The following is a 26,626-nucleotide window of genomic DNA, read 5'->3' as shown; positions in this document are numbered from 1 at the left end:
AACATATCGAAATTTTAATATATTTTACATAAATTTTAGGTGTACTTTAAAATTTTTGATCTTAAGATGATATATGATATAAACTCATATAGTAATAAGAGTAATAAGACACTTATCGCATCAACAGTGGTATACAGACTCGAAATTTAGAAAAGTTTATCTAATAGGTAACTTTGAATCTAGAGTATTTATTTTATGGTTTAAGTTTAAATATCTTAATATAAAGACTAACGAATAAGTCAATTTGCTAAATGTCATACATATGAAACAAAGCTAATATCTTCGTATAAAGAGTACAATAATAGCACTACTAATCATCTAAAACTGGTTTTTTTTTATAATGCCTAACTGCTACCTTTTTCCGGATACAACCTTTCACCAATACAATTCCAATTATTATTCATATAATGGATAAGAAGATGGATAAGAAATTGTACAATGGATAAAAAGAATATAATAAAACCTTCGACTATAACCTCTTTTTTTTGATTAATCTGGCCATATCGCACTGATGAAATCCAGCCTTTTTCGTCCTTAAGTGGTTTCTGTGAACAGGAATTTCTATACATTTTTTTGCATAAAATATTATTATTTTTCGGTGTCTGTAAAATATACTATTTTTATAATCCTATTAAAATCTATAAAAGAAATTTTTAAAACTATTGTTTTTAACTAGAATACTAAAGAAGTTTTTGGAGTTCCAACGTTTCTAAACATTTATCTCATTGGAAGATATACTAATGTGCTACATGTTAATGAATTTTTGTGTTATAGGCATAAAATTGGATTTTTATAACAGATTATTGATCAGTGTGACAAAATTTGATAAGATTTCATATCAATTTCAACAGATACTCTATATACATTTACTTTCTATTTACATAAATTACATTGGAAATAAATATATCATATATGTTACCTATGTGTGATGCTGATCATATTAAAGTTGCTTATAGATTTGAAATCAATGTATTTACGGAAAAAATTTTATGTCTTGTTATATAGATTTCCAGAATTTAACACGGAAGTTCTTACATTTCTATCAAAAATTTAACAAAAAATCTGTGAGAGTAATACTTGAATTTCTATTTTATTCAACGGTAATAAAAACCAGTATTATTTTTAGGACTACATAATATTTTAATAGTTTACATTGAAGAATGCTTTCTACAACAATGCGAAGGGATTATGAACTTTTCTCGTGATTTGTACCTGTAATAGTAGAGATGTTGTATAGTTTATATTACAGAAAGTGTTGATAGTGTTATATCAGAATTACAAAAAAAATTTGAGAATAAGGTTGTTGCAAGTTCAAACAAAATTTCTCTAATTAACTTTAGATCTTTTCTTGTAAAAAATAGTATATTTTCCATATATTTGCCCATTATAATAAACAAATAACTGTAATGAAAGCCATGAAAAGGAAATAAGCTCTCTGAACCCATTTTGAATTTTTTACATGGAACAAGTCCCTAACTGAACAGCAAACTGTTTGTTTCGTTTATATTGCAGACTGATAATAATAAGGTAATATCTATTTGCAAAAAATAAAGAAGTACTGAAGTACTGGACGTTGTTGCAAAAGTAGAATCAGATGAAACGAAAGTGCATTAATTAAGAATGAAGTCTTAATTCTGCAGTTAAGAAAAGTGACGTATTTTTTTTTTAAATTTTCTTATTATTATTAAAAAATCATTGATACAAAAAGTCAAATCACTGAATCAAAAGAACTTAAAGTTAACTAATAGAGTAAAAACTATATCGTGCTATGTTGTAGACACTAACACATAATACTTGCCAGCGACTAGTACTAACAAAAGCCTTGATAAAAATACAATTTTAAATCACTAAAATTTTAAAATTCATATAAAAGTAAATAGACAAAACACTCACATATATAACTAATGTTCTAATTAAAAGGACACGATTATTTAAATATTTAAATTATTTTTATCACAATAGAAAAAAATAAAATTATTTAATTGCAAAGTTTGAATAATATTTAGCAGTAGCACACATTCATCTCTCTCTTCAATAAAAAATATTAAATTAATTAAGCCGATTATATCGTGTATAAAAATATGTATATCGTGTTCAATCAATTTTAAAATCCTTTTTTTCTGCCAAAGTACACAAATAATTTCAATATTGAGAAATGGAGAAATATGAATTTCCATAATATGCATGAAGGATACAAAAATGCCAAAATAAACTGCATGCCATTTCTGATTTATCGCATTGCCATATCATTTCAATGTATTTTATTACTGTTTGCATTACCGCACAGAGTGCCCAGTGCACAGTGCCCAGTTCCCAGTTCCCGGTACCCAAACCAAAAAAAAGATATTCAATATACGTAAAAATAAATCGAATCCGGTACCAACATTACCCACAGCTGAGCACATAAATAACAGCACTCATAACTGAGACCGACCGATGCTGACTCATGCTGGACAATGGAGAAGCGTCGAAACATCCCTGGGCAGTGTTGTGTTGGTGTGTGTGTGTGTGTGTGGCTACACATTAAGTACGACTACATTGTATATCGAAGTTATGGCGAATATTATACACTCAAGGATGTGCAATCAAAGGATGCGTATTAAATGTTTTTATTGAGGTCATCTGAGTGTGTTCATTGTGAATATATTGCCACTTCTGCAAGGATAATTAAAAAATATATATATTCACAAATAAAAATGAGTAATCAAAAATATATTAGTTTAAATATGAAAAGAAAAGCAAAAAAGGATATACTAAAGAAGGAGAATAGACTGTTTGAAATTTTTTGAAGGATAAGAGAGTTAGTTCAATGAAATGGGGAGACGTAGTGGCAAATGTTATGAGTATAAAAAAATGTTAAATTTTATATGAAAATGTAGCAAAAAGCATGTAGATATAAAGGAATGGAAACATTCGTCCTTCTATGTAGAGAAAACAGATATCGAATTCAATTAATTCAATTTTGATTTACATTTTTTTCCTTGGTTTTAGTTTTTTGTTGAGAAAAATTAAAATTTTCACAAAGTTGAAGCACTTAAAAATCAATTAAAAGTTTTTATTTCATTTGTTAGTGATTTTTTGTTCAATTAGGAGAAATAGAACAAAATTGATTCCTTTAATTTTTACCAAAAATTTGAAATACAGATTAATTGTTTTAGAATTTTACTGTCCTTTTGTCAGTATTTAGGAATTAATGTTATATATGATAATGTTCACTATGTTGTCTAGTGTTATTTATACACTTAAGGTCATTTTATTTGAACTTAAATTATTGTTATAAAAAATAGACACCACTTAAAGCCCAACTAAGAATTGTAACAAAAAGAGTTGATTAAAAATCACAGCAAAGAGCAACATTAGTCAAAATTATATCAAACGACGCTATTATGAGCGCAAATCAACATTTATGATATAAAACTGCTTTCAAAAAAAGGGTTTACTACACAGGACACAAAACTGATTTCAGCTAACATACTAAGAACCGATTTCAAACTCATAACTTAAGTCCCAAAACTGACTTAAGTATAAATAAACTCAATGAAAATGACTTAATGCAGTATTAAAGTTTAAGTATCTTACTTACTGCTGTATAATCAGCTCTAAGACTGCTAGGTGTGTTATTGCAACTAGATAATTTAATAGAGAAAGAGTATAAGATCGTTTTGCACCTTCTTTATATTTATAGTGTCATAATAAGCAGCCGACATATGTAGATGTAAATACTTATATCAAGTAGGTATATCCATATATATATATTATAAACTATACAATTCAAAATTGTAATACGAGTATATCATCATTTGATTAAAACTTTGTGCATGAGTTATGTTTCTCATTATATTTTATTTACTCATGGTTTAACTAAATATATTTATTTTCATTAACGAGTATTTTATAATTTTTTGTTATCATTTATATCGTACTTATAGTAAGTATTTTAGAATGTTTCCAATACGTATATTTTTCAAAACTTATTTCATTATCTACACCATTTGAAGAATGCTCCACTCTCGTCCTACCATTTTGAGTTTCGTATAGATTAATAGTATATTGTTTTTGTATTTTAAGTATATTGAGTTATAGTATGTTAACTTTTTTTTGAGAATTAATTTCTAAGACTCTTTTTCATAATATACTACGCATATGCTAGTTTAAGACGTTCCATCATTAAATCATGTTTTTAAACTAAAACGTGATATTAAATTCTTTAGCTTTACTCTAATGTCTTGTTTTTGAATTTTTTGATATGGGTACAATATATTTGGTTCCTAATATATTAGTTATTATTCTAGATAGGTGTGATGTACTATTATTTCGAACTGTTTCTAAGCGCCAGATGTGCATTAAGCATATAAAAGAGTCAGAGCTTATAGGAAAAATCATTGTATTATTTTTTATGATTCTAATACTGATTCTGGTTGCAGAAGATTTTAAAATTTAATTATTATTAATCATCATCGAACAAAAAGTAGAATAAGATCTTTACATATAGTAAATATATGCTTTAGGACAGTCCTTACATCTTACAATGTAAATAATAAATATGTTTTATAATATGTAGTTATGAATTGTGTTAAATAGCTAAAAAAAATAAGTTTAGTCAAATTCATATTATATATTTTTATACTACTTATTGAGTAATACTACTTATTGAGTTATATTACTTATTGAGTTATACTACTTATTAAGCAAAATTTACTAAGAATAATATAATTCTACAGCCTATAGTTATAATTATTTGCTTTAGAATAATTTTTTATGTATTTTTATTACTCAATGCTTACAAAGATTTTTCCGATATATGCATTGAAATAGAATTTTCAATTTAGCAAGTTGTCTACTCAGTCCATATCAGGTTTACATACATATTTTCACTAACTTTATCGATTTTACGTATCTAAATTGCTGTATACTTTATAATCTATTTTGATTCATTTTGAATACATGTCTATCATAACGATTACGCATTAAATTAAGTACAAAAATCTCTTGATATTCTCTATATACCATTTTCCAGTGAGCTACCTCACAGCACCCACTATGCCACCTTCAATTAATAGAACACAACAGTAAAATCTTATTCACTGCAATATCACAAATACCTTTAACGTTAGTTCCTTTGAATGCAATTAACTGGATCCAACCATTATCCTTTCCTGACATCATAAAAAATACATTTGCCTACACATGTTCACACACCTTTCCATTCCAATTTCAAGCACGTTCTCATAAGGAAAACTTTTTACACGTGCGTTGCTCACTCAATCCAGAAGCAATCCAATTCGGTTTTTCATGTGTTTTTCAGCTTTTCGAGCACAAAAACATATCCAAACGCGAGTGAAATTTTAAATTCAAACTAAAACGAAAATTCTAATGACAAAAAATAATCCGGAAAAAAAGGTCTGCCTGTCTCTCTGTCTGTCTGTCTGTCTGTTTATATGTCTGTATGTTGTTCAGCAAGTGAAGTTTTCAGTTAAATTCAAAAATTAAAATTTTAACATATCCAGGCTTCAGTTTGGGTGTGTATTGGGACTCATGTGAAATGATTCTCACTCATTCTTCCTCAACTCCGGGAATATGGGAACGTTTTTGTGTGCGCCCCTTTAGCTTTTGTTGCTGTAATTCTGAAATGTTAATTGAAAAAGTTTTGCATATTGTTCGAGTTAGCAAGAAAAACGTTGTTAAAACGAAATGCCGTCATAAAAATTTATTAATTTGTATAGCGAATAATTAAATAAGAAACTTTTAACAGTGCGAATAAATTTAAAAAAAAAGAGAATCTGCAAAAGTTTCGAATATTTAATTTTATACAGAATAAAAGTTTCAAATCATGATAAAAATGAAAGATATAAGATATGAAAAAATAACGAAAAATGTATATATTTTATGAAAAAAAATATGCCAACATTTGTATCAGATTTTTAAATGTTAATTTTCAAAATTTTTCATAGCGATTATGTTATATAAGAAGCTTTATTGCCTACTTATTCATTATATTTATAGGCTTATATAAATTAAGTTTTCCCTTAAATGATCTATCATATCTCTTTACACCCAGCTTCTTATTTGAGCAGGATTACTAGTAAATACCTTTTCTGTTAATATAAAAAACTTATTAATGAAAAAGTGCATCAAATGCATAAAATCGAAAACAGTTTTATTGATATGTTTTATTTCCTTACAATCAGAAACATAAAAATGATGTTAAAGCAACTGAACTAAAATTCGTTGTGTAAAGATATATTGACAGAATACCGCTAACATAACTAACGCACTTTTGAAAAATAATAATAAAACGAAAGACATTGAAAGATTTCGAACAGTAATGAAGAAACAATAACAAAAATTTGATTAATTTATTAAAATTTGACTAACTATACACCGCTGTTTCGAGTATTGCCAAGTACTCGTCATCAGTGATCTTAGAAAATAATTAATTGTTAAGCCAAATTTCAATAAATTAAGTAAAAATTTTGTCCTTATCTTTTCTTTGCTATTCGAATTTATCTAATTTTTAAATAGTTTCTTTTCGTCATAAACACGAGTCATTTTCGGCAAGACAAAATTAAACATTAAAATGTTCGAATTTTTATTTAGTTAGCTTATAGTCCGTATATAATTTGTTGGACTGCAAGTACCAGACTTAAAACTCGAGCTTGTTAAATTAGAAATGTTGACTAATTGTGTTTTTCCATAAGTAGCCAAAACTATACAAACTTTCAATGCTCAACTTTCAAGTTTTTTGTCACTTTATTTGTAAGTGACTAACAAAAGCACGTGCCATGCTTTTAAAGAATGATATTGGCTGACGCAAACACCCATTTTCCTTAAAATATCACAGAATTGATTACGACAAATCCTGATTCCGTCGTTTGCATTATTCTAAGTGGAGCTTTTGGAATGGCTATCTATTTTGTTAAATAGTTTGGATGCTCTTCATATTCTTGAGAAGAGTTTCAACATGATAATCTGTATAAAATTCAGATTTTTTGACATACCAAACAATTAGTTTCGAATCTCTTTCGTTGGGTAGGGTTTCCGAATTTTTGCACATCCTCAAGGGTGGATATAACTGCCATATTAAAAACTACGCAACCAAATATGGCTTGATAACTTCCCTAGTAATGAGCATTCTATATTTGCAGTTTGATTTTTTACTTTTAAAAAATAAAAGTTAAAGAGATTAAATATTATTAAGAGTTTCTGTACTGAAACTCAACTTTTTAGTTAAATCAGTCAAAATTAAGTTATAAATTAAATCAACTTTTCACTGTAACCCTTCACTCAATTCTATCATTATTGATTGTTAAAATCCTTGGATTCTGATAACATCAATGATTGCCTTCTATTTCTGAAAATTATTGACCTAATCATCAATATGCACTTGCAGAGATGTAAAAATTTTAGTTGCATCTAGATCAGAATACAGGATGTATACTTGTATCATCAGTTTCCATAGAAAACAAATAGGGTTCCAGTTTTTAGAATATTAGCAGTTCTGATCAATTTTGTTAGAAAAATTTTAGCTCCAATCAAATTATTTTTCTGAGTGTATAAATTAAATAAGGTTTAAGGGAATGCGAAAAAGCCTGAGAGACTTCAGCTTCGATTAACCTGATGGAAGGAAGATAGTTCTCAATATTGAAAGAATATTATATATAATATTATTATATATTATTATATATTATATATAATATTATTTTTATTATTTTTATTATAAACTTGCTTACACTATACCTATAGTATAGTATAACTATTTATAATAAAACAATAACAAAATAAATGCATGAAAAATAATAAAAGTGATATTTAATATTATATATAATTTTCATCATAAGCTAGTTTAAAGTGATTTCTACGTTCAATACTTTTTGATATGTAAGCAGACAGAAAAGAGTGAACTGCAGAAATAGAATTTTAATCCAAAAATCTTTGTGTATGCTCTTCACTATCTTATGTAGTAAAAATAAATAATTCTATTTTCCATAATTGATTAAAAAAGGTTTCAATTACTTTATAATCATTTCTTAATAATTGATTGCTGCGCTCTAAAAAATTATTCTCTGCAAAGGAGAATATGAGAAAATGGATCAAAATAATTTGAAATGTTTTAGACAAATTACTTCACATACTTAAACATAACTTTTTCAAAACAGAAATTGAAACTCAAAAATATCTTAAATATAAATTCATTTAACTAAAATGAGTTGAAAAGTAAGAGATATAAAATTATAAAAACTTCTATAATAAAAATAGCGTCTTTGAGTTATTTTCCAAATCCTTCAAATTTTCATGTGCGTGAGAAGTTCTTACATTTCAAGACTTTGCTTCACAAACTTTTTGCTTTTTTACTTAAGTGTTCATGCAAAATATCTCATAAAATATTTAAGAAAGTTTTTTGAAAGATGAACTTGTTTATCTGCAAATTAGTTAAAATGCTTGCTTCCACAGAAATATGCACAAGTACTCATGTGTGCAATTTTATTCAAACTCGCATCCGGAAATGGTGGTTCATCATGCAGACAACCGCCATTTTTGTTACACAGAAGACGGTTTTATGAATGCAGTTCCTTTATGTGTCCATGTATGTATGTATATGAGTGGCTTTTTAATTGCAGAAGAATTTCTGTTATTTTCTCTATTTTTGTAAAATTATTTAATAAGCAAGTTTTGAGAAAGATAAACAACTTCTATTATAAATTGTTTGCATAGCTCCTTTTAATTAATGTATTTTTGCTTTATTTAGTTTTTAAGATAAAATTTAAAGTAAATTTATAAGATAACTTTGAAATGATATCAAGATAAATTTGAATCATTTTTTACATATCCGTTCATGAGACTTGACATTCTGTGATTCTACTTGGATGAGTCTAACTTTAAATGTTCACTCGTTCAAGGCATTTTGATAGTCTTTTAGTTGTCATTGCTCTTTGATTACTATAGTGGCCATATTTGATACTGCTCTCCTTTTGCCGAACTAAATATAAACTCTACTAAGCTATCAGCAATATAGATCTCTCTAAAAATAGCATTTCGACCATGTCTCATTATGTTGTATCTTTCACACTTGAAGATTTAGTAATACCGATCCTCCGTAATGTCGCATCTGCAATAAGTATGTTAAAGGCTGTGTTAATGTCGAAATCTGTGTAGGTATGACCTAAAGTAGCGTTAAAGCTGCGTTAATTAACTATCTACGTGGACCCTTCTGCTTACCACTAACAGTTTGCTGCCATTTGGTGTCTATATGATGAATAGGTCAACAAACAAAATAGTCACAAGGAAAGCAGTTATAATGTACAAGTTATTATCAAAACATAATTTCTACAAAAAGTTATTGATATAGAGGTGTGTTAGGTCCATACAGTATATCATTACAATTGTTTTTCTTATGAAATTGAGGTTATGAATGTAGAAAATTTGTAGTTACAATATCACAACATGACAATACTATAACCCACACAACACGTACTGTTTTAGTTTCGTTGCGCAGAGAATTTTCTAACCGAATAATTTCACATTTTGGTGATGTGAATAGGCCAGCAAGATTATATCTGATTTGTCATCACAGAAATTATTTAAGAACAGTTATAATATGGATGATGATTATATAGACAATCCTTAAACTTTCGACACTTTCGACAGCTATTTCCTAATAAGCTATAGAAAACATTGAGTAGTGTCATATTTCAGGCCCAATGACAAGAAACCGTATATAATATAAATTTGAAACCCAAAGCAAATAATCCTGAAACTATAAATGCTGCATGTTTCAAAAATGCCAGTATTGTATAAAAACTACATTTTTTCTTTCTTTTTTTTAGAGTAGTTCTAATATTACTAGCTTTTTTAAATAATTCCAGTCATAAAAGAAAACTTGTTTATGGAGTTGAAGACCATATCTCAATTAAACTGCAGAAATTGTATTGCGGTTTAAGTCAAGCGTTAATATAGTTATATAGCTCTATAATAGATAGATAATATTTTTCGAGTTTTATTCGACAATTACTAATTATTTTTCACATAGAATAAAAGCCAAATATGTATCTTTAGCTTCAATTAAATGGTAACCATATTTTTCGAATTCAGTCGATTATACTTAGTTTTTTCATTTCTTCATAATTTCATGTGCATATGACAACCATTTGGGTATAAGTGTCAGTTGTTCTCAAGAATTGTCAACATCGTGACTGGTGCTCATATAAATTTTGTAGAAAATTGTAAAATTAGCTATAAACAGTAAATTTAAGTAATTTTTTTAATACATGCAAAAAATACACGCAACTTAACAGAAATATATTTTTATAGTATCTGTTAAATAGCACGTATATATACGTTTTTAATGGTTGTAAAGTGTTAATTGTACATCCATGTAATATACAGTATTATTTTTAAACTACTAATACACTATTTTATATCAAAATTATGTACAATAGGTATCTATGCTTCTATGTAACATAATTATACAATGCCTAACAGTAACTTATTGTATATTTACAACTCGTTTAAATGCATGCTTACATTAGCCAAATATCAACTTCATACGATTTATTTAAAATTATTATAATAAAAGCTGTTCTATTTAATATACTCTTTCTATATAAAAACATAGTTTTACATAATATACCACCATATATAACAATATAAACAATATTGTATAGCTTTATAACTTATTTAGTAACATTTTTTTGTCATGTTATGGAAAAGTGCATGTTCTGGTTTTCGAAATAAATTGCCTAATTAAAAGCCATTATTTAAGTGCATAATCGTAGAATTTGTTATGAGAACATAAAATAGTTAATTAATGTGAAAAGCTTATAACAATAATTATAATGTAGTAAATGGGCTAGTCACGTTGCACTCTATTTTAATATAAAAAGTTTTAAAACTAAAATGTAACAAAATTAAAAATTTAAATGAAAACATACAATTAACATTTTAATTATAATAAAATTAATAATTGTGTACTCACATTAATTAAAAAAGGCAATCAAATTTTTGTATTTTATTTTAGTTCATTTTTTTACTAATTGTTCTACACAGCGTATGAGTGTTTATTTTTACGAAAAAAAAGTTAATTTTATATTTTTCTCATTTTTCTGTGTCGTATTTTTTTTTTAAATTTCCTTTTGTTTTATTTCCATTCGAAGTAATCAACATCAACATCAAAGCTTTAATTCACTTTGAACTTTACCAGATTGTTTTACCATACATCATCATCACCAGCACAACACCATCGTTCTCAGCCCCATTCGTATTCCCATCACTCACACTCATTGTCTTGGTAACATTTTGCATGGCAGGAATTTGAATAATCACAGGCATAAAACCATTTCGCTTTGCTGCATTTGTTTTGCATATTTGCACATTTAAGCATTTTAAATGAAAGGAAATACTGAGGTAACAACTCTTCCAGAAAATTCTGCAGGTGTCTTCCTACCACTTTAGCCAAACTCCTTTTTGCTTCGTCAGGAGTTGTGTCTGCGTTTGATGTGCATTTTAAATGTGAACGTTTGTGTTCTGCATTTTCATTATGGCAACGACAGAAAATGATTTTTTTTTAATAAAAAATTAAAGTATATATTTGAATATGTAAATTTAAAATATATGTGCGGGTATGTGTAAATGTCTTGAACATTTATTACTCAAAAATAGTGAAGAATTATAGAATAAGATTGAAAAGGAGTTGGTTCTCAATTATTTTTACTTTAGTTTAAAAATTAATTTTTTAAACTAAAGTAATCAAAGTTTCGTTTTAATCAAATATATTATTTTTGATTATTTTTTTTTTTACTTGAAGCTATGCAAGCTACACCAAACCTCTACCAATTTTGGTGGATGTGCCAGTGTATTGAATAACTTAAATATTCAGCTTAATGGAGTAATTGATTCATTTGTTATACTAAGAAGTACCGCATACCTTTTTGAAATTGCTTGATTTGGTGATATCAACATTTGGTTCAAGATTGTACTAAAATGGCCTATAAACCTATAAATTGAAACCTATAAAATTTTTAACAATTCGAACCCTCCAGTCTCTGTGAAAAATTATCTTAAGCGTTCTATCGTTTCAATAAGATAGATAACGCCTGAAAGGAGCATTATTTACTCTCCGCTGTACTATATGCTGGCAAATTTGAAGATTATTAATATTGGTATTAGGTGCCTTCCCATATGGTAAGTAAGCTTATAACAGATTTCGCTATATATATGTATATATTATGAATATATATATTAAAATTTATTTCTAATGGCCATATTCATATTTTTCTTTTTTTGACTTGAAAAAGTATGGAGTGCAGTCTGGGTAGCATAGTGGCGAAAAATGTTGTTACCCAGGACTAAAGTGTTTTGCTGACGTACTTTGTCAGTATTACCTTTGTGTAAAAGCCAAGAAAAGCAATATTTTAATGTTAAATGTCTTTCGGAAGTTCTTAAATATTTGGGGGATAAAAAAATTTTATTAGCGATGTATTCCGCAGGTGACTAAGCCAAGGGTTCCGCTATTATTTCATATAAGTAACAATTCTCTCAAACATTCTTAAGTCCACCTTAAACATTTTAGTTCTGTTGATGACCAGTCTTGTGACTTTAGCTTGTAAGTCAATTCTGTTAAAGGATTTTAGAGTTTGAGAGAAGTTGTATGATTTTAAACACCTTTTATTTATATAATCCGAATCGTAAAGCTTAGTCTCTAAGCCAATTGTGGAACTTTGCGCTGCGTCAAATTCCTCTGACAAAATAAAATCGATTATAATTTTGTAAGAACGCAAGAAGAGTATACAGATTTGTTATACTCCAGATCCCCTGCCTGTATATTTCACATATACTATCTAACAAATTATACCGAAGTAAGAACATATTACTAGTTTTTATAACTTACAAGTGGTGCCTGTTTATTCAAATGGTGTTTAAGTATGGAATTTTTTTATATTTTTGTATTGGATTTTAATAAAAATGTATAAAACATATGCTATCTTATTAAGTAAACAGAAGTCTTCTATGAGATTGATTGCTTTGACAAACAATTGATGTAAATGGAAGGCATTTCAATTAAGTTTAAGCGAGTTAATCTTCAGGATCTTCAGATTATTATTGTTCTATTCTATATAATTATCATTACATTAGAAGATAGCAGTAGTAGACTGAGAATAATATGATCTCTCTCTAGAAAAAACATCCTTATTAAACCCTTAAAAAAAATGCTCCTGACAAACCATATGATATAGTATTCTCTAGTTTCAGATTTCAGACCTGATTTGGTGCAATAAAAGTCATATGAGGATGCTGGACTGACATAATCTTAAATTAATTTATTTTTTATAAAGAAGTCTGTCTACGTTTTAAGTAGCTGTATTCTAAAATGTTTACATTATTCTTATTAGAAATGTATGTAATATGAAAATTATAACAGAATTATCTGTATGAATTATTATAGCACAAAACGCATTACCTTGTAAATATTCCAGTGGAGAATTAAGAACGTAGGTTATCTGATTTGTAAAAAATTGGTGTGTTCTTATTAACGATACTAATATATATCATGATTTTTTATATTTCATTTCTGAAAAAAATGGCTTTCTAATTTTGTCGAAGTTGTCAAACGCATAATTATATACTTTTTTCTTGGGTTTTAGCAACTTGTTCTCGGGTTTCAACCTACCATATTATTCCTCTACCTCTTGTTTCTATTTATTCTTTTACCTTGTACATTAAATAAAGTTTTTGGATTACGATCTAATATATTGTATCCATTTAGGCGCCTTCGCCGCTTTTACTTTAAACCCGTACATCAAATACAGACTTTGGGTTTCAATCTAACGCGTTATTCTCTTAAGGCGCCTTTACTTCATGTTCACTTTCTCTAAACCTGTGAATTAAATACACTTAACAATCCCTTAGATTAGTCATTTCACATGAGACATTATTTTTCTCCACTATTTTTATAACTGGTGGTTTAAATACTTGGAGAGAATTGCTTATTTCTTGAGCAATCGTGTCCAGCGAAAACGATGGATATTTCTTTGTTGAATAATAAAAAATAATATGTGGTAGTCGTCGCCAACTTTGTAAGGACTAATTATCTTAAAAGAAACTTTTGTTTCAAAGACTCCCAGCATCGTAGTAATGAGTATGCATAAGTTAATAAGTACATATAGATTTGCTTATATACATTTTTAATAAAATGTTATCATTTTCAAAATTTTATTAATGATAAGACAAAAACGTTTCAAAATTTGTTGACACTTTAGAGTGCTGTGCTCAACCGGAACCCCGGAAATAGTTATTCACAATAACTATTTTCAGCTTTTAGATATTGAATACAGTTTTTTCCATAACTTTAAAAAAATTATTATTAATTTAATATGTCCTTTATATTTTTCAGTTAACTCATTACGTCGTTTTTAATTAAAGTTCATGTCACACTATCTCACATTTTTCGTGATAATTTTATAGAAAATTTAACGAACCTATGGAAATTATTCCTCAAAAAAATAAAACCAATAAATGAACATAGAAGGTATCATATAAACATAAATCAGCAAATGGAAAACATAATTAAAACTTCTTTCTCATCATGTTGACATAATTGATCTCATTCGCTCAGATAATTTCAAAAGACTTAAATCCATTTTTAATTTATTACTATTGCATCTGTCTTTTATATATTTTCCCATTTCATCTTGTCAAAATTTTCCTCACTTTTCATACGGAAATCTTCAACGTAAATTTTATAACAAAAATCAATATCAATCAAGCATACTTTGCATATAATCTTCTATAATCTTGCCACCAGCGCATTTGAATTTCCGACGAGAATTCCGTTTCTCATGGTATTAACATCATCACGTCAGCTCCATGACATCTCCATGACAACAGTTTGCTCATCAATCAGACATCATTATACCGCTTATATAACTGCGTATACATACTTAAGCACCTCATACCAGAAACCGCAAAATGAGCAAGAGGAAGTATTCAATCAGATTTGAACATTTAAAGTTTTTATAATGAAAAGCAAAAACAATTTACATTTCTTATTTAAATATTTAAATAATTGGGAAAGAAAAACGTATTTGCGACTTCATCAAATTTTTCTTTAATATACTTTAATATTTTATCATTTTTAAATAAAACACTTCATATTATTTTTTCTGCTTAATATTTACAGATTTTAAACTTTGTCACTTGGAACGTACGTGTGAGAAACGACAGTAATGAAGGGTTGCCATTTGTTTTCGCTAACAGTGCTTGCATTCGCAACACTGGCAGTGCTGCCAGAGACAGTGTTTGGCACAACGGAAGTACAAGAGACGCCATTGGCATTGCCAGTCGCCGAACAGACACAACCGACAACAGCTTCGCAGGGTGAGATTTGGGAAGAAGACGACCATGAAATATTAATACGCAATGAACGTGGCACAAAGAGCGATGGTAAGTAATCGACATTAATTTACAAAAAAGAGCGAAATAAATATGCGAATTTAAATAAAATTATAAATATTAAAATTAATTAAATAAACATTAAAATTTTTAAAAACATTTTGATAAATTTTTATTGTTTCCAACGGCAATTAAGGTAGATTGCTTCCCACGTTGACATTATTTCGCACGAGGCCACCACTAATAAATACATTACATATAAATTACAAAGTCATTACGATTTATATTTTTTTTTTTGGTTATTAATATTGAGAGGAAAAAAATAAATTAATTTCGTTTATTTGGTTGACAAACGACCACAAGCGTAGGAAAGAAATCATTACGATTTATCATCGGCGTAATTTCAAAATGTCGCTCTCTGGCTTTTCTTGATATTCCTTCTTCCGCTTTTTATAGTTGCCATTTACTTTATGCATTTAACGCTTATCTGACTTGTCACAAACATTTGTCTTCTGTTCTACTCTGTGACTCAGCTCACTCATACCCTGTCTCCAAATGGAACTTCTCCTCCTCCTTCTTCTCGTCCTATGGTTTTATTAAATGCCAAAGTATACAAAAAAAAAAATCATACTAAATGCCAAATACAAAATGACAAAAAAAAACAAAAATTACAGAAAAAAAAAATTAAAGGAAAAATAACGAAAAATTGTAATAATAAAAATGTCATTAAATTTACGCCAAAGAATTGAACATGTCAGCAGCAACAGGAAACAGTGAGTGCGACGGTACGAAGCAGAAGCGGAAATCCTCCACGCATACTGCTAAAGAAAAACATTTTCTTTTATTAATTGAAGTTGGCAACGTAAGCATGTGTGTGGTCGTACTTAAGTACAGAAATGAATTTAGTTTCTTCTTATTGCCTCCTTCCCATGTGCCTTCCCATGCCATCGTCTTCGTCTAAATGGTACAAATGGACCACAATTTCTCTTAATTGCAAATTAATTTAATTGATTGATGTAATTTTTATGTTTTCGCTTTTTTATGGTTTCCAGCTTTGATTTCTTAAACGTATTTTTATTGTTATTGCCAAATTACCAATTCTCTTTTTGTGTTTAATTATATAATTGTAGGCTTATCGTGTCGTTATGGTAAGAATCCATGGACTGAGTGCGATACTAAAACCAATACACGTTCACGAACGTTGACATTGAAGAAGGGCGATCCAGCTTGCGATCAGACTCGAACCATACAAAAGAAATGCAAAAAAGGTAAGAAATACATATATTTATTTATATATATATATTCATATATATATACATTTTATATTATGTACATCATTCTTTACATCACTCAAAATAAAGTTTATCCAAAAAGAATTATTTTTAGGTTAGTCCAAAAAAATCCAAAAATTTTATGATATAAAACTTAGGTTAGGTTAGGTTTAAATGGCGTCTGTTGATGCGCACACCAACACTAAGCTTTGCAGACAACTATTGACCACTATGATATTCTTAAAGCTGACAAAAAGAGATGAATTATACTAAATATTGTTTTCGAGATATCCTCATTTTGTATCCATATTAAAGAATTTGGCTTTTCTGAGAAAACCATGACAAATATATAATAAGCCTTGTAGACAATTATTTACTATTATGATATAATATAAACTGACGGATAAACTGACGGAAAGATATAAACTATACTAAACATTGTTTTCGAGATATTCTCATATTGTATCCATATTAAATAATTAGGCTTTTCTCATGAATTCAGGATAACTGATACATTTACTTTCCTAGATATTGGAGTCGCTTTGTCTGTAATCCTAAGCAAAAATATGGCATGGATTGACAGTTATCTGTTCCTTTTCATCATATCAACTCTTGTATAGTCATTTCGTTGCAATACGACACCATCAAAGTATTGATGCAGTAACACAGTGTCTCATTAGTACTCCAGTAAGCACGGCAACTGTAGTTTGTTGTAGCCTAGAAGATGCCTTATTTTTCTTATTTATGACACAAAGGCCCAGCGACCTAGAGATTAGTTCCTACTTTATTCGTCACAGATGTAGAAAGCTTATGTCTTATCAATGTTCCTAAACAGTTCATACACTATCGTTTATGTCAAGGTGTCTCCCGACTAAGCCTACGTTCAGAAATTCAACAAAACAAATTTGATGGCATGTAATATTCATTAGTAAGGCGCGATATTTCATTGCGATCCTCGACTAAACCATTCAATTGCTTTTATTACTACCTGACTTTCTACGAAGATAATAATGTTCTGTTCTTGATCATGTATATTTCAGCTTTCATAGTAAATTAGTGTTCTGGTAAAAGAAAAAAAGTAGTTTCTGTAAATAAACAAATTTCCTAGGTTTCTTGGGATCCACGCACTGTTGAGAACTATAAGTTCAAAACTATGAACGGCTTTGTTTATGTGAGAAACAGCGTAAATACCAAAAATGATGACAGTCTAGAGATATAACAAAGAATCACTGTTGCCAATAGATATTACAACAGGCTCAGTAGGCAATTGTGAAATATTATTTTTATCAATATTATGAGCAATGATAAAAGACAGCCGTTACTACCGACTGTTCGAGTTGTCTGGCGGACATCTCTGGTTAATACTGCTGAAATCAAGGGGTATAAAGTCACTTAAGTGTGTATAGAAAACGCAGAAGACCAACAAATCGTTGTTAATTTTAGTTAACTGCAAACGGTTTTTTCTTAGCTAAATATTGATGTGAACTATATTCGCTCGTCTTTATAATATTTCTGCGATATTAGTAATTTTCTGTAATTACAATTAAGGTTATTGTTATTGTCACCCGAGGCAACCTAATCGTAGATGACATAAAAAGTTTTACAAAACGAATATGTTACGTAGGTAATAGAGATGGATGAAGATGGTAACAGAGTGGATGATTAATAGAGAGAGGAGTAAGATAATAAGGGAGAAGGGGTAGTTTGTGAATGGTGAGAATTATTTCAAGAACGACCAAGTCTACGTCCTGGAGTCACTCGTCAATTTCGACGACCAAGTGCCATTTAACAACCTCGAAAGAGATTTGTCTACAATAACGCTTATTAACTTTAGTTATAACAGATTTTTTTTTCGGTGTTCGATCTAGAGGTTCGTAGTTTCGGATTTCTTTATTTTACTTCAATAAATTTTTATTACCGACAAAAAATTTCAATAAAGTTTAAAAGAAAATCCATTGATAAAAACGAAATTAAGAAAAAAAAATGTTTTTTTAAATGAAAAGTCAATTGCTAACTTTAATCATTTAAGGTGAACTTTTGCATGAACGATTGAGTATAAGAACTTTTAGAAATTTTTTAATAAAAACTTAAACAAAATCTATAAAAACAAAGTGCTATTTTGCTTTAAAGGCACTAATTTTAGAAGTTTAACTTGAGCAAAAATGCATGAAATGAAAGCACGTAGTACCTTTCAAGGCGTAATGCAGTAACGCCATTATAACGCCTCATAAACGCGTTGAGTTGCTTTATAGTTGGTCGCCATTTCTTATTGTTTAATGGCCACTGCAGCAGCACATTAATGAAATGTGCATTTTTTCAAATTGTTACTAAATAAAGTCAAAGACTGCAGAATAATGCCTGCCATGTCGAAGCAACGAACAGCAACTATTATTGCACCAACACCAACACCAACAGCAACAGCAACAACCACATCATCAACAACATCAAAATAACAAAACAAGTGCACAAAACATTGTATTCTGGTGCACTTCCGGCTCATTTTAGTGCACTTTAATGTTTTATTTTCCTTTTATTCCTGCCATTTCATAAAAGTGCAGCAGCGTAGCCTCAGCTCTTGACTTCATTCTCGTGCTATAGTTTAACACTCCTTGCAGTTTGCGAGTGTCGGGTCTTGCATGCACTTGTGTTATTAGGATATTACACATAGAACCTTATAGTTGAGTTGAAAGGATGTAAATGTAAATATGCTTTAACTTCTGTTGACGTGCTAAATTGTGTTAAGCATGACTGCAACTATAAACGCAATTACTTTCCGCTGTTTTCATTGCTGCTATTGTTGTTGCTATTACCAATGCAATATTATTGCAAATTGTTATTGCGGTGATTATGTTGTTCCCAGTATTTGCATTAATATTGCAGGCATCAGTTCCTTATGTTGTACAACATTTTCTACATCTTCGACTGCAATCAACTGCCAACAGAGTAAAATGTTTTTATGTAGGAAATGCAATTTTTGCTGGATAGGCGAAGTTCATAATGATAAGCTGCGATCCATTCTAATACTTAAGAAAAGTTTATGTTTAACACAGCAGTTCATTTATAATTAAATACATGAAGACATAAAAATGAAAGCTTAATTGTGATATATCAAAACCATAATCTCCATTAAAAGTGTTTACTTAAATTATAAGTTTTTGAACATGAAAGTAATGTGGATAATATCACATGCTTTTTGTACTTTTATAAAAAACAAACAGAATTTTGTAAATTTCTAACAATTTACATTTTATGAAATTTGTTTTATCAGTTTTTATACTTTATTATAATCTTTTTCATAACTCAGCTTCTCTGCAGGCGATGTTCTTCCTTTTATGCTATACGATTTCTTCATCATTCGACTACGCCACACCAGCAGAGTTGCTGCAATTTTTCTCTATGCACTGCTGTGCAAGTCTCATTTTAGTTTGCAATTCTTATGTTAATATATGCCACTAAGATAAGGCCAAAACCCTTCCATTATTCTTTTTAACATAACAATATGACTACCAACTGCAATAACAAAGGTGCCATTTAAAATTTAAGCACAAAAAATCGGAAAAATTCGTACGCGCTTTGTTGGAAACGTAACCAGGCATACCACTTGGAAGGACAAATGGCTTTTAACAAAACGTAAATCCTGATGGAAGGACAATCCAAATTACAGATATTACCGTACGACATTTAAACATGGCATTGATACAACTACACATACAGCTTTGTATATATACGTATATATTTATATAGTATATATATAATATGTATAAATGCAGTTCACAATTTACATATTTTTCTTTATTTGCAGGCTTTAAAAATTTTTTTAAATTTGTTTGTATTTTCCTTTCATTTATTTATAACCATTTTTTTATCCGGATATTTTTACCTTTATATATGCAGTGAAATGCATTTTTTTTTATAAAGTATATGTATTGTGGGTTTAAGTCAAATTTAAAATGAAAATATTTGTTTAAATATTTGTGGTCACTTTACAGAGTTTTTTATAAGAATTTTAAATACAAAATATTCCCTTTTAAAATATACCAAAATCAGCATATAATACTCGTCTTTCAGTTATTTCTACTTTACGGACCTTGATTCCATATTTTAAATTAATACTAGAATGATTGAGTTCATTTGTTCTATTACTTACAATGCTGGTTTCTTCATTCATAATTTTTCCAAACAAATATTACAATTTCTGCATTTTTCAAATAAGAGATCTGTTCTGTCCTTAACTCTTCCTTTATTTATCCAGTTCTTCATCCCCTACATGACTGAAATCGATTAAAAACGCGTTGTAAATTATATTCATAAGACATTGTTTTCACATAAGCCTTGGTTTGACTCAAGCGTAGAGATGTTCGTCTCCAGAAGAGCCTGTGTAGTTATAAACAGTCTTCCACAGTTCACAGGCTTTATTGCTTTATTTTTCATATTTTGGAATAGTCTACATTTCGTAATTCAAGAAAAATATTTCATTTATACATACTAATCAAATTATTTTAATTAACTAATAGTTTAATCTTACAATAATTCTGTGAGTTCTGTTGTTAGGGATTTTGCCAATTTACTAACTTTTAATTTCTTTGAAACACAGATACTAGATCTCTTAACAAGAAAAACAAGTAATTGAAATAATTATATACATACATCGTATTCTGAATTCGTCATCACATTGGGTGCTTATTTTTACGCCACAATATGGTCTCATAAATATAAATTAACATTCTCTTATTAATTCTCTTATTTTTTTTCTATTAGTAAGGTAAAATCTACATCGTTAGAATACATCATAGTAGTGTCATCTACATCCTTTGTATCACTAAAATAATACCATTTTATACTAATTTTTATAATTTCTACTGCCTAATCGCGCTATTAAAAATATGAAGATCATATCTTTTTCCTCCAATTGCCACTTTAGGTACTTTATTTGTTTTTCATCTCCAAAGCATGATTAATTCAAAGAAGCTGCTAAATAATTATTCAATGAATTTATATTAATTCAGTGCTGTAATAGGTATTGTACAATTCATTGTTCATTTGTATAAAGAAGTCGTCAACATATCATGGAGAATCGTCTAATACTTGCAGTGTTGATTCATCATCCGTGATAGCATTCTGCGCCAAAAGGAAGCATAGGAGTGATAAGTGACCTTTTAAATGTTAGTTTTTAGAATAATTTTGTAGCTCAATTGTTTATCTAGTCCTTAGCAACGTTTATAAACAATGGTACCGATTCGTCTCACATAGTTCTGATGAATTGAGGTGAGGTAGATAAAGTCATTAACAACTTTGAAAGTATTTTTGTCAGCCAACCATTTATATAACCTAAATTTTTACTATTTGTTGACCTATACTTTGCTTTGTTCTTATTCCTCACCAAACCTAAGTAAAATCATGTTTGCTGCGCTCAATGATGTCGATGTCATCAGCTTAACCAAATACCTAAGGCATATTTAAAATATTATGTTTTTGTGATGAAAACTTGACTAGCGAATATTTACTTCAGTGACGCAATGAAAAAAATCACAGCCTAAAGGATCACCGCACGTTATGTCAAAAGATGTAAAGAAACTCTTTTCTCCACTGATAGAGTTGCTGAGAAATTTAATTCTGTTTTCATGAGGTTACGAGTACTCCTGAACGACATTAAGTAGAGACGTATTAGCTAATGAGCTATCGTGATATTTATAATCGGCATAAAGATGGTAGGAGTCGATGTTATGTTGTTAAGCGGTTTCCAAAACTTGTCGGTATGTGATTATTTGGTCAGTAACTGAGTGATTCAATACCATACTGATAAGAACTAATGAAAGAGTTGGCATGTGACACAAACAGTCACACTGTATGCACAAAATTTCATTGTATGAGACTATTGTATTAATATCGATCAAAAAATGTGATATAGTTGTACTAGATAATGAAAAAAGAATTTATATTAATTATAAAATTAGTTAAGATGGTAGTTGACAAGTTGAAAACCCTTAGTGTTAAACGACCATCGATACTTTATTTATATAAAATTTACTTTGCTGAGCACTCCAGTGTCTTTTTTAATTAGATTAATTGATTGTATAAATTCAATGTTCAACCGACGTCATTACTCCTCTTACTATTAAGTAATGTATTCATATAATGAAAATCCTTTTAAATAATACTACAATCTATCAAAAAATATGAGCATACAAATTCATTAATACCCATACACCTTTCTTTTTAAGCCTTGCAAAACAGTATTGTATTACACAGAACACTCTACCTTCGCACCGAAATTAATTAATTAATATATTATACAATGTACGTATTATACTCGTAGAGTTCAGTTAAAACGAGAATTAATCTTCATTAAAGCATTTTTGCTCCTTGACTAATAATTTTTTTGTTTTCCATTTGCACTTTTGCAGCCTGTCGCTATGAGAAGGGGTCCTGGTCTGAGTGTACTACTGGACAAATGACACGCGCTGATAAATTGAAAGCAACCAGCGATCCATCGTGTGAAGCAACACGTGTCATCAAAAAGAATTGCAAACCAGGCAAATCCAAGGATAAGAGCGCCAAAGAACAGCGTAAGAACAAGGATAAAGGTGAGCGCATTTACTGTAATAAAGTACAGAAGTAAAACACGATTTCAGTTAAGTAAAATGAATGAATTGGTCATTGATTTTAATTGACATTACAACACAAGTGCTGCCATATTGAGCTTTGTGACTCGACGCGAAAGGATATTTGAAGCTATTTGCATAAGTAATTAATTAATCACAAAATCGACGTATCGTGTTATGGAGCGTATTTAATCTCATTAAACAAGAAATTGAATTAAATTATACAAAACTTCAATTTTTGCATCAAATTTCGCTTTTGCATACATAGTGAAAAGGATTTATTTTTATTACAATCAACAGTTAATCTATTATTAATGAAATTTTACACTTTTTATTGTTATTTAACCTTAAATTACATACTATATTATCACTGAATTTATTATGTACTAGCGGACCAGACAGACAGTTTTTTGTTCCTACCTATTTTATAGTCGGGGCAAAAAAATCTACTGAACAGAACAGTCACCCTGGTGTGTGGGGTTCAGCTCGAGTGACCAAAGTATCTTCTCTTCCAAGAACCACCCTTCTGAGATACACTAAAAACCCCGACTGGGATGTCTGCCAGAGGGTTTGAAACTAAGAGACGAACTTAGGGTTCAAACCTGAAACTGAAAGCAGCTCGATCCAAACTTGCGCGAATATGAGTTGATGTCGCGCTCGCTCTTCATGCGTTTGTGATATCCAAATTCTTTCAAGTTCATTTCGGTCGTCACGTTCTTGTGCAGTATGATTAGATCGGGAATTTGTTTGGTTTGTAGCATTTCGGGTTCTTCTACCTAAATTACATCGTCTTACAGGAGGCATATCGAATATAAATTGTGTCACATGCACAAAACACGATATAAAAAGAAAACTCAGTAAAATATTAGGACAGTATTTAATTATTATATTTGAAATTTGAAATATTTGAAATACTGATGATGTTGCTTAGACAACAGTGAGTGTATGTAATGTAATATGAACTTTATTGAATAGCAATAATTCGATTTTTTCCTCGCCGTAAAAACCATCCTTCGACTTCAACGAACATTTAAAAAATAATTGACTAAATTGGTCCAGGCGTTGTTGAGTTATGCGCTTACCAACACATTTTTTCGTTCTTATATAAAGGATAGAACTCTATTGAATAGCAATAATTCAATTCTTTTCTCGCCATAAAAACCATCCTTGGACTTCAACGAACATATTAAAAAAAAGAATTGACTAAATTGGTCCAGGCGTTGTTGAGTTATGCGCTTACCAACTTATTTTGCGATTCATTTTTATATTAGAACTTTATTGAATAGCAATAATTCGATTCTTTCTCGCCGTAAAAACCATCCTTGGACCTTCAAGAAGAATATTAGCAACTGCATTATATAACAGCGATAATATTAATTATCTTAAGTAATTAATATATATAAATTTCTATAAACTAAAAATCCTTTTATCTACAGGAATAATAATTGTTTTGTGTTGTTGTAGCGAAATTATAATAAATTCTCATATAATTATAAAGTAACTATAACACTAATTTAAGAAAAAATAACATATAGAATTGATAAAATCCACGTCTTAGCAACAGATCCTGTGATCTGTTCTAATCCATCATTGCACCTGAAACTTTATTGATTCAAGTTCGCACAAGAAGAATGGCCTCGGTATCTCTAAGCACTTAACAGTTCAATACCATATTAGTAAAATTAAGAGAAAAGAATTTAAAGAAGTCCGTTTTTTTTTTTATAAAGTAGAATATAAAGAAGTTGAATAAAGGTCAATGAAGTTGTGAAGTCTGCTTCGCAACTGAAATGAAATTTTAATAAAAGTTGTGCAAATGATATATACATATATTTTATTTCATGGTTCAAATTTTAAAATACAAAGAAGTAACAAAAGAAAATAATTTTTAATTCTCATTCAGTTAGATGGTTTTGATATATATAATAAATAAGCTAAGAAACTAGGTGTAACGAAATTTTAATATAAAGTGCACAAAAAACTTGAATAAAATGAACATGTTCCAGAACATTCATAGTTAATTACAGTATTGTATATTACAAATGTTTATGTAGAAATAAATAATAAGATCGATGATTTATAATTCTCAATTTTTTGAAATTGATTAACTTTATAGTGGATTATATGTATCCCTCTTAAGCATTACTGATATAAGACCTTCAATTTGGAATTCATTAGGTAAATATTACAATTACAATAGCATAAAAAAACAAGAAGTATAGAAGATGTTAACACATATCGGTGTGATCTAGATATATATAACTCGTATAGCCTAAAATTACATCTTCTTCATTTAGTTCCATTCAAGAATTTTTTGTTTCCGAAGTAATTCATGGATTTTGATTGGTACTCATTATAATCTCTAGTTGCTTTTGGTAGTTGGTTTTTACACAGCAAACTGCCAATTAGATTGAAAATCTCATGCAATTCATAGAAAGACATTAGAAGTACTATGGGTAATTGCAGTACATAGGCAGAAAAGTTAGGCGAAAGTTTCATATAAATTTCCTAGAATCTGGAGCTGTCTGTAAGCGTTAATTCCATTTCATAAAGGTAGTATTTAATAGAAGCATATCCAGTTAAAAAACTACTGATTAAGATTATAATAAGATTGTAACAATAAATAAGTTTTGTTATTATTATATCAATAGTATTCGTTTTTTTATTCCTTGTGAACTGAGATAAGAATTATCATCAAAATTAATAATAATAATAATTTGTATTATTAATATTAATTTAATTAATTAATTTACTGTGGTAAACTGAGATTAGAATTATCTTTAAAAGTTATAATAATAATAATTTGTATTATTAATATTAATTTAATTAATTAATTTATTTAGTTTAAATTTTTTTTTCAATTTTTAAACATTTTGCCAACCGTTGCATATTAAATTCTTAATAATAATTATATATGCTCGCTTATTATATTTTTAAATTGGTTTTAAAATAAATATATTTTTATCTATTTCAGGTGCCCGCAAAGGTCGTGCTTAATTTAATTAATTAAATTGAGTTGAGCAGTGGTTTGAGTTGAAAAAACTAATATAAGCCCAAGAAATTTAAGAACAGGAAAGATTGATTTAAATTTTACAAAACTATTAATGCATAAAAAATTAAATAAAAATAAAATATTTATTATAATAATTTTCAATAAAAAAATAGCATATATAAATAACATTAAAGAAAATAGTTGCAAAATATTTAAATTTAAATAGAAAACAAATCAAATAAAAAAAAACTTATATTGAAAATACATTAAAAGTTGCTAAAAGGAGCTAAAATAAAACAACAACAATGAAATTATTTGTATTTTAAATTAAATATAAATAGAAAAAGAAAAAAAAACCAAAACAAAAATAAAGACGTGTG

The 26,626-nt window shown here is 28.7% G+C and overlaps 1 protein-coding gene across 1 annotated transcript in view; it reads left to right on the top strand.

The window, feature by feature from the left end:
• The window catches only part of LOC119672575, a 33,058-nt gene extending 6,666 nt beyond the window's left edge, over positions 1-26,392 (top strand). Inside the window, exons 2-5 of the mRNA XM_038083664.1 lie at positions 15,173-15,435; positions 16,515-16,652; positions 23,060-23,239; positions 26,229-26,392. Of these exons, the coding sequence (XP_037939592.1) occupies positions 15,219-15,435; positions 16,515-16,652; positions 23,060-23,239; positions 26,229-26,251 (558 nt within the window). The 5' untranslated portion in view covers positions 15,173-15,218 and the 3' untranslated portion in view covers positions 26,252-26,392. The remainder of the gene's footprint in view (positions 1-15,172; positions 15,436-16,514; positions 16,653-23,059; positions 23,240-26,228) is intronic.
• The last annotated feature ends 234 nt before the right edge of the window (positions 26,393-26,626 follow it).

The sequence above is a fragment of the Teleopsis dalmanni genome, chromosome 1 (assembly GCF_002237135.1).
Source record: "Teleopsis dalmanni isolate 2A chromosome 1, ASM223713v2, whole genome shotgun sequence".
NCBI classification, from domain to species: Eukaryota; Metazoa; Arthropoda; class Insecta; order Diptera; family Diopsidae; genus Teleopsis; species Teleopsis dalmanni.
The sequence above is the reverse complement of the archived record's forward strand: the minus strand, read 5'-3'. Positions and strand labels throughout refer to the sequence as shown.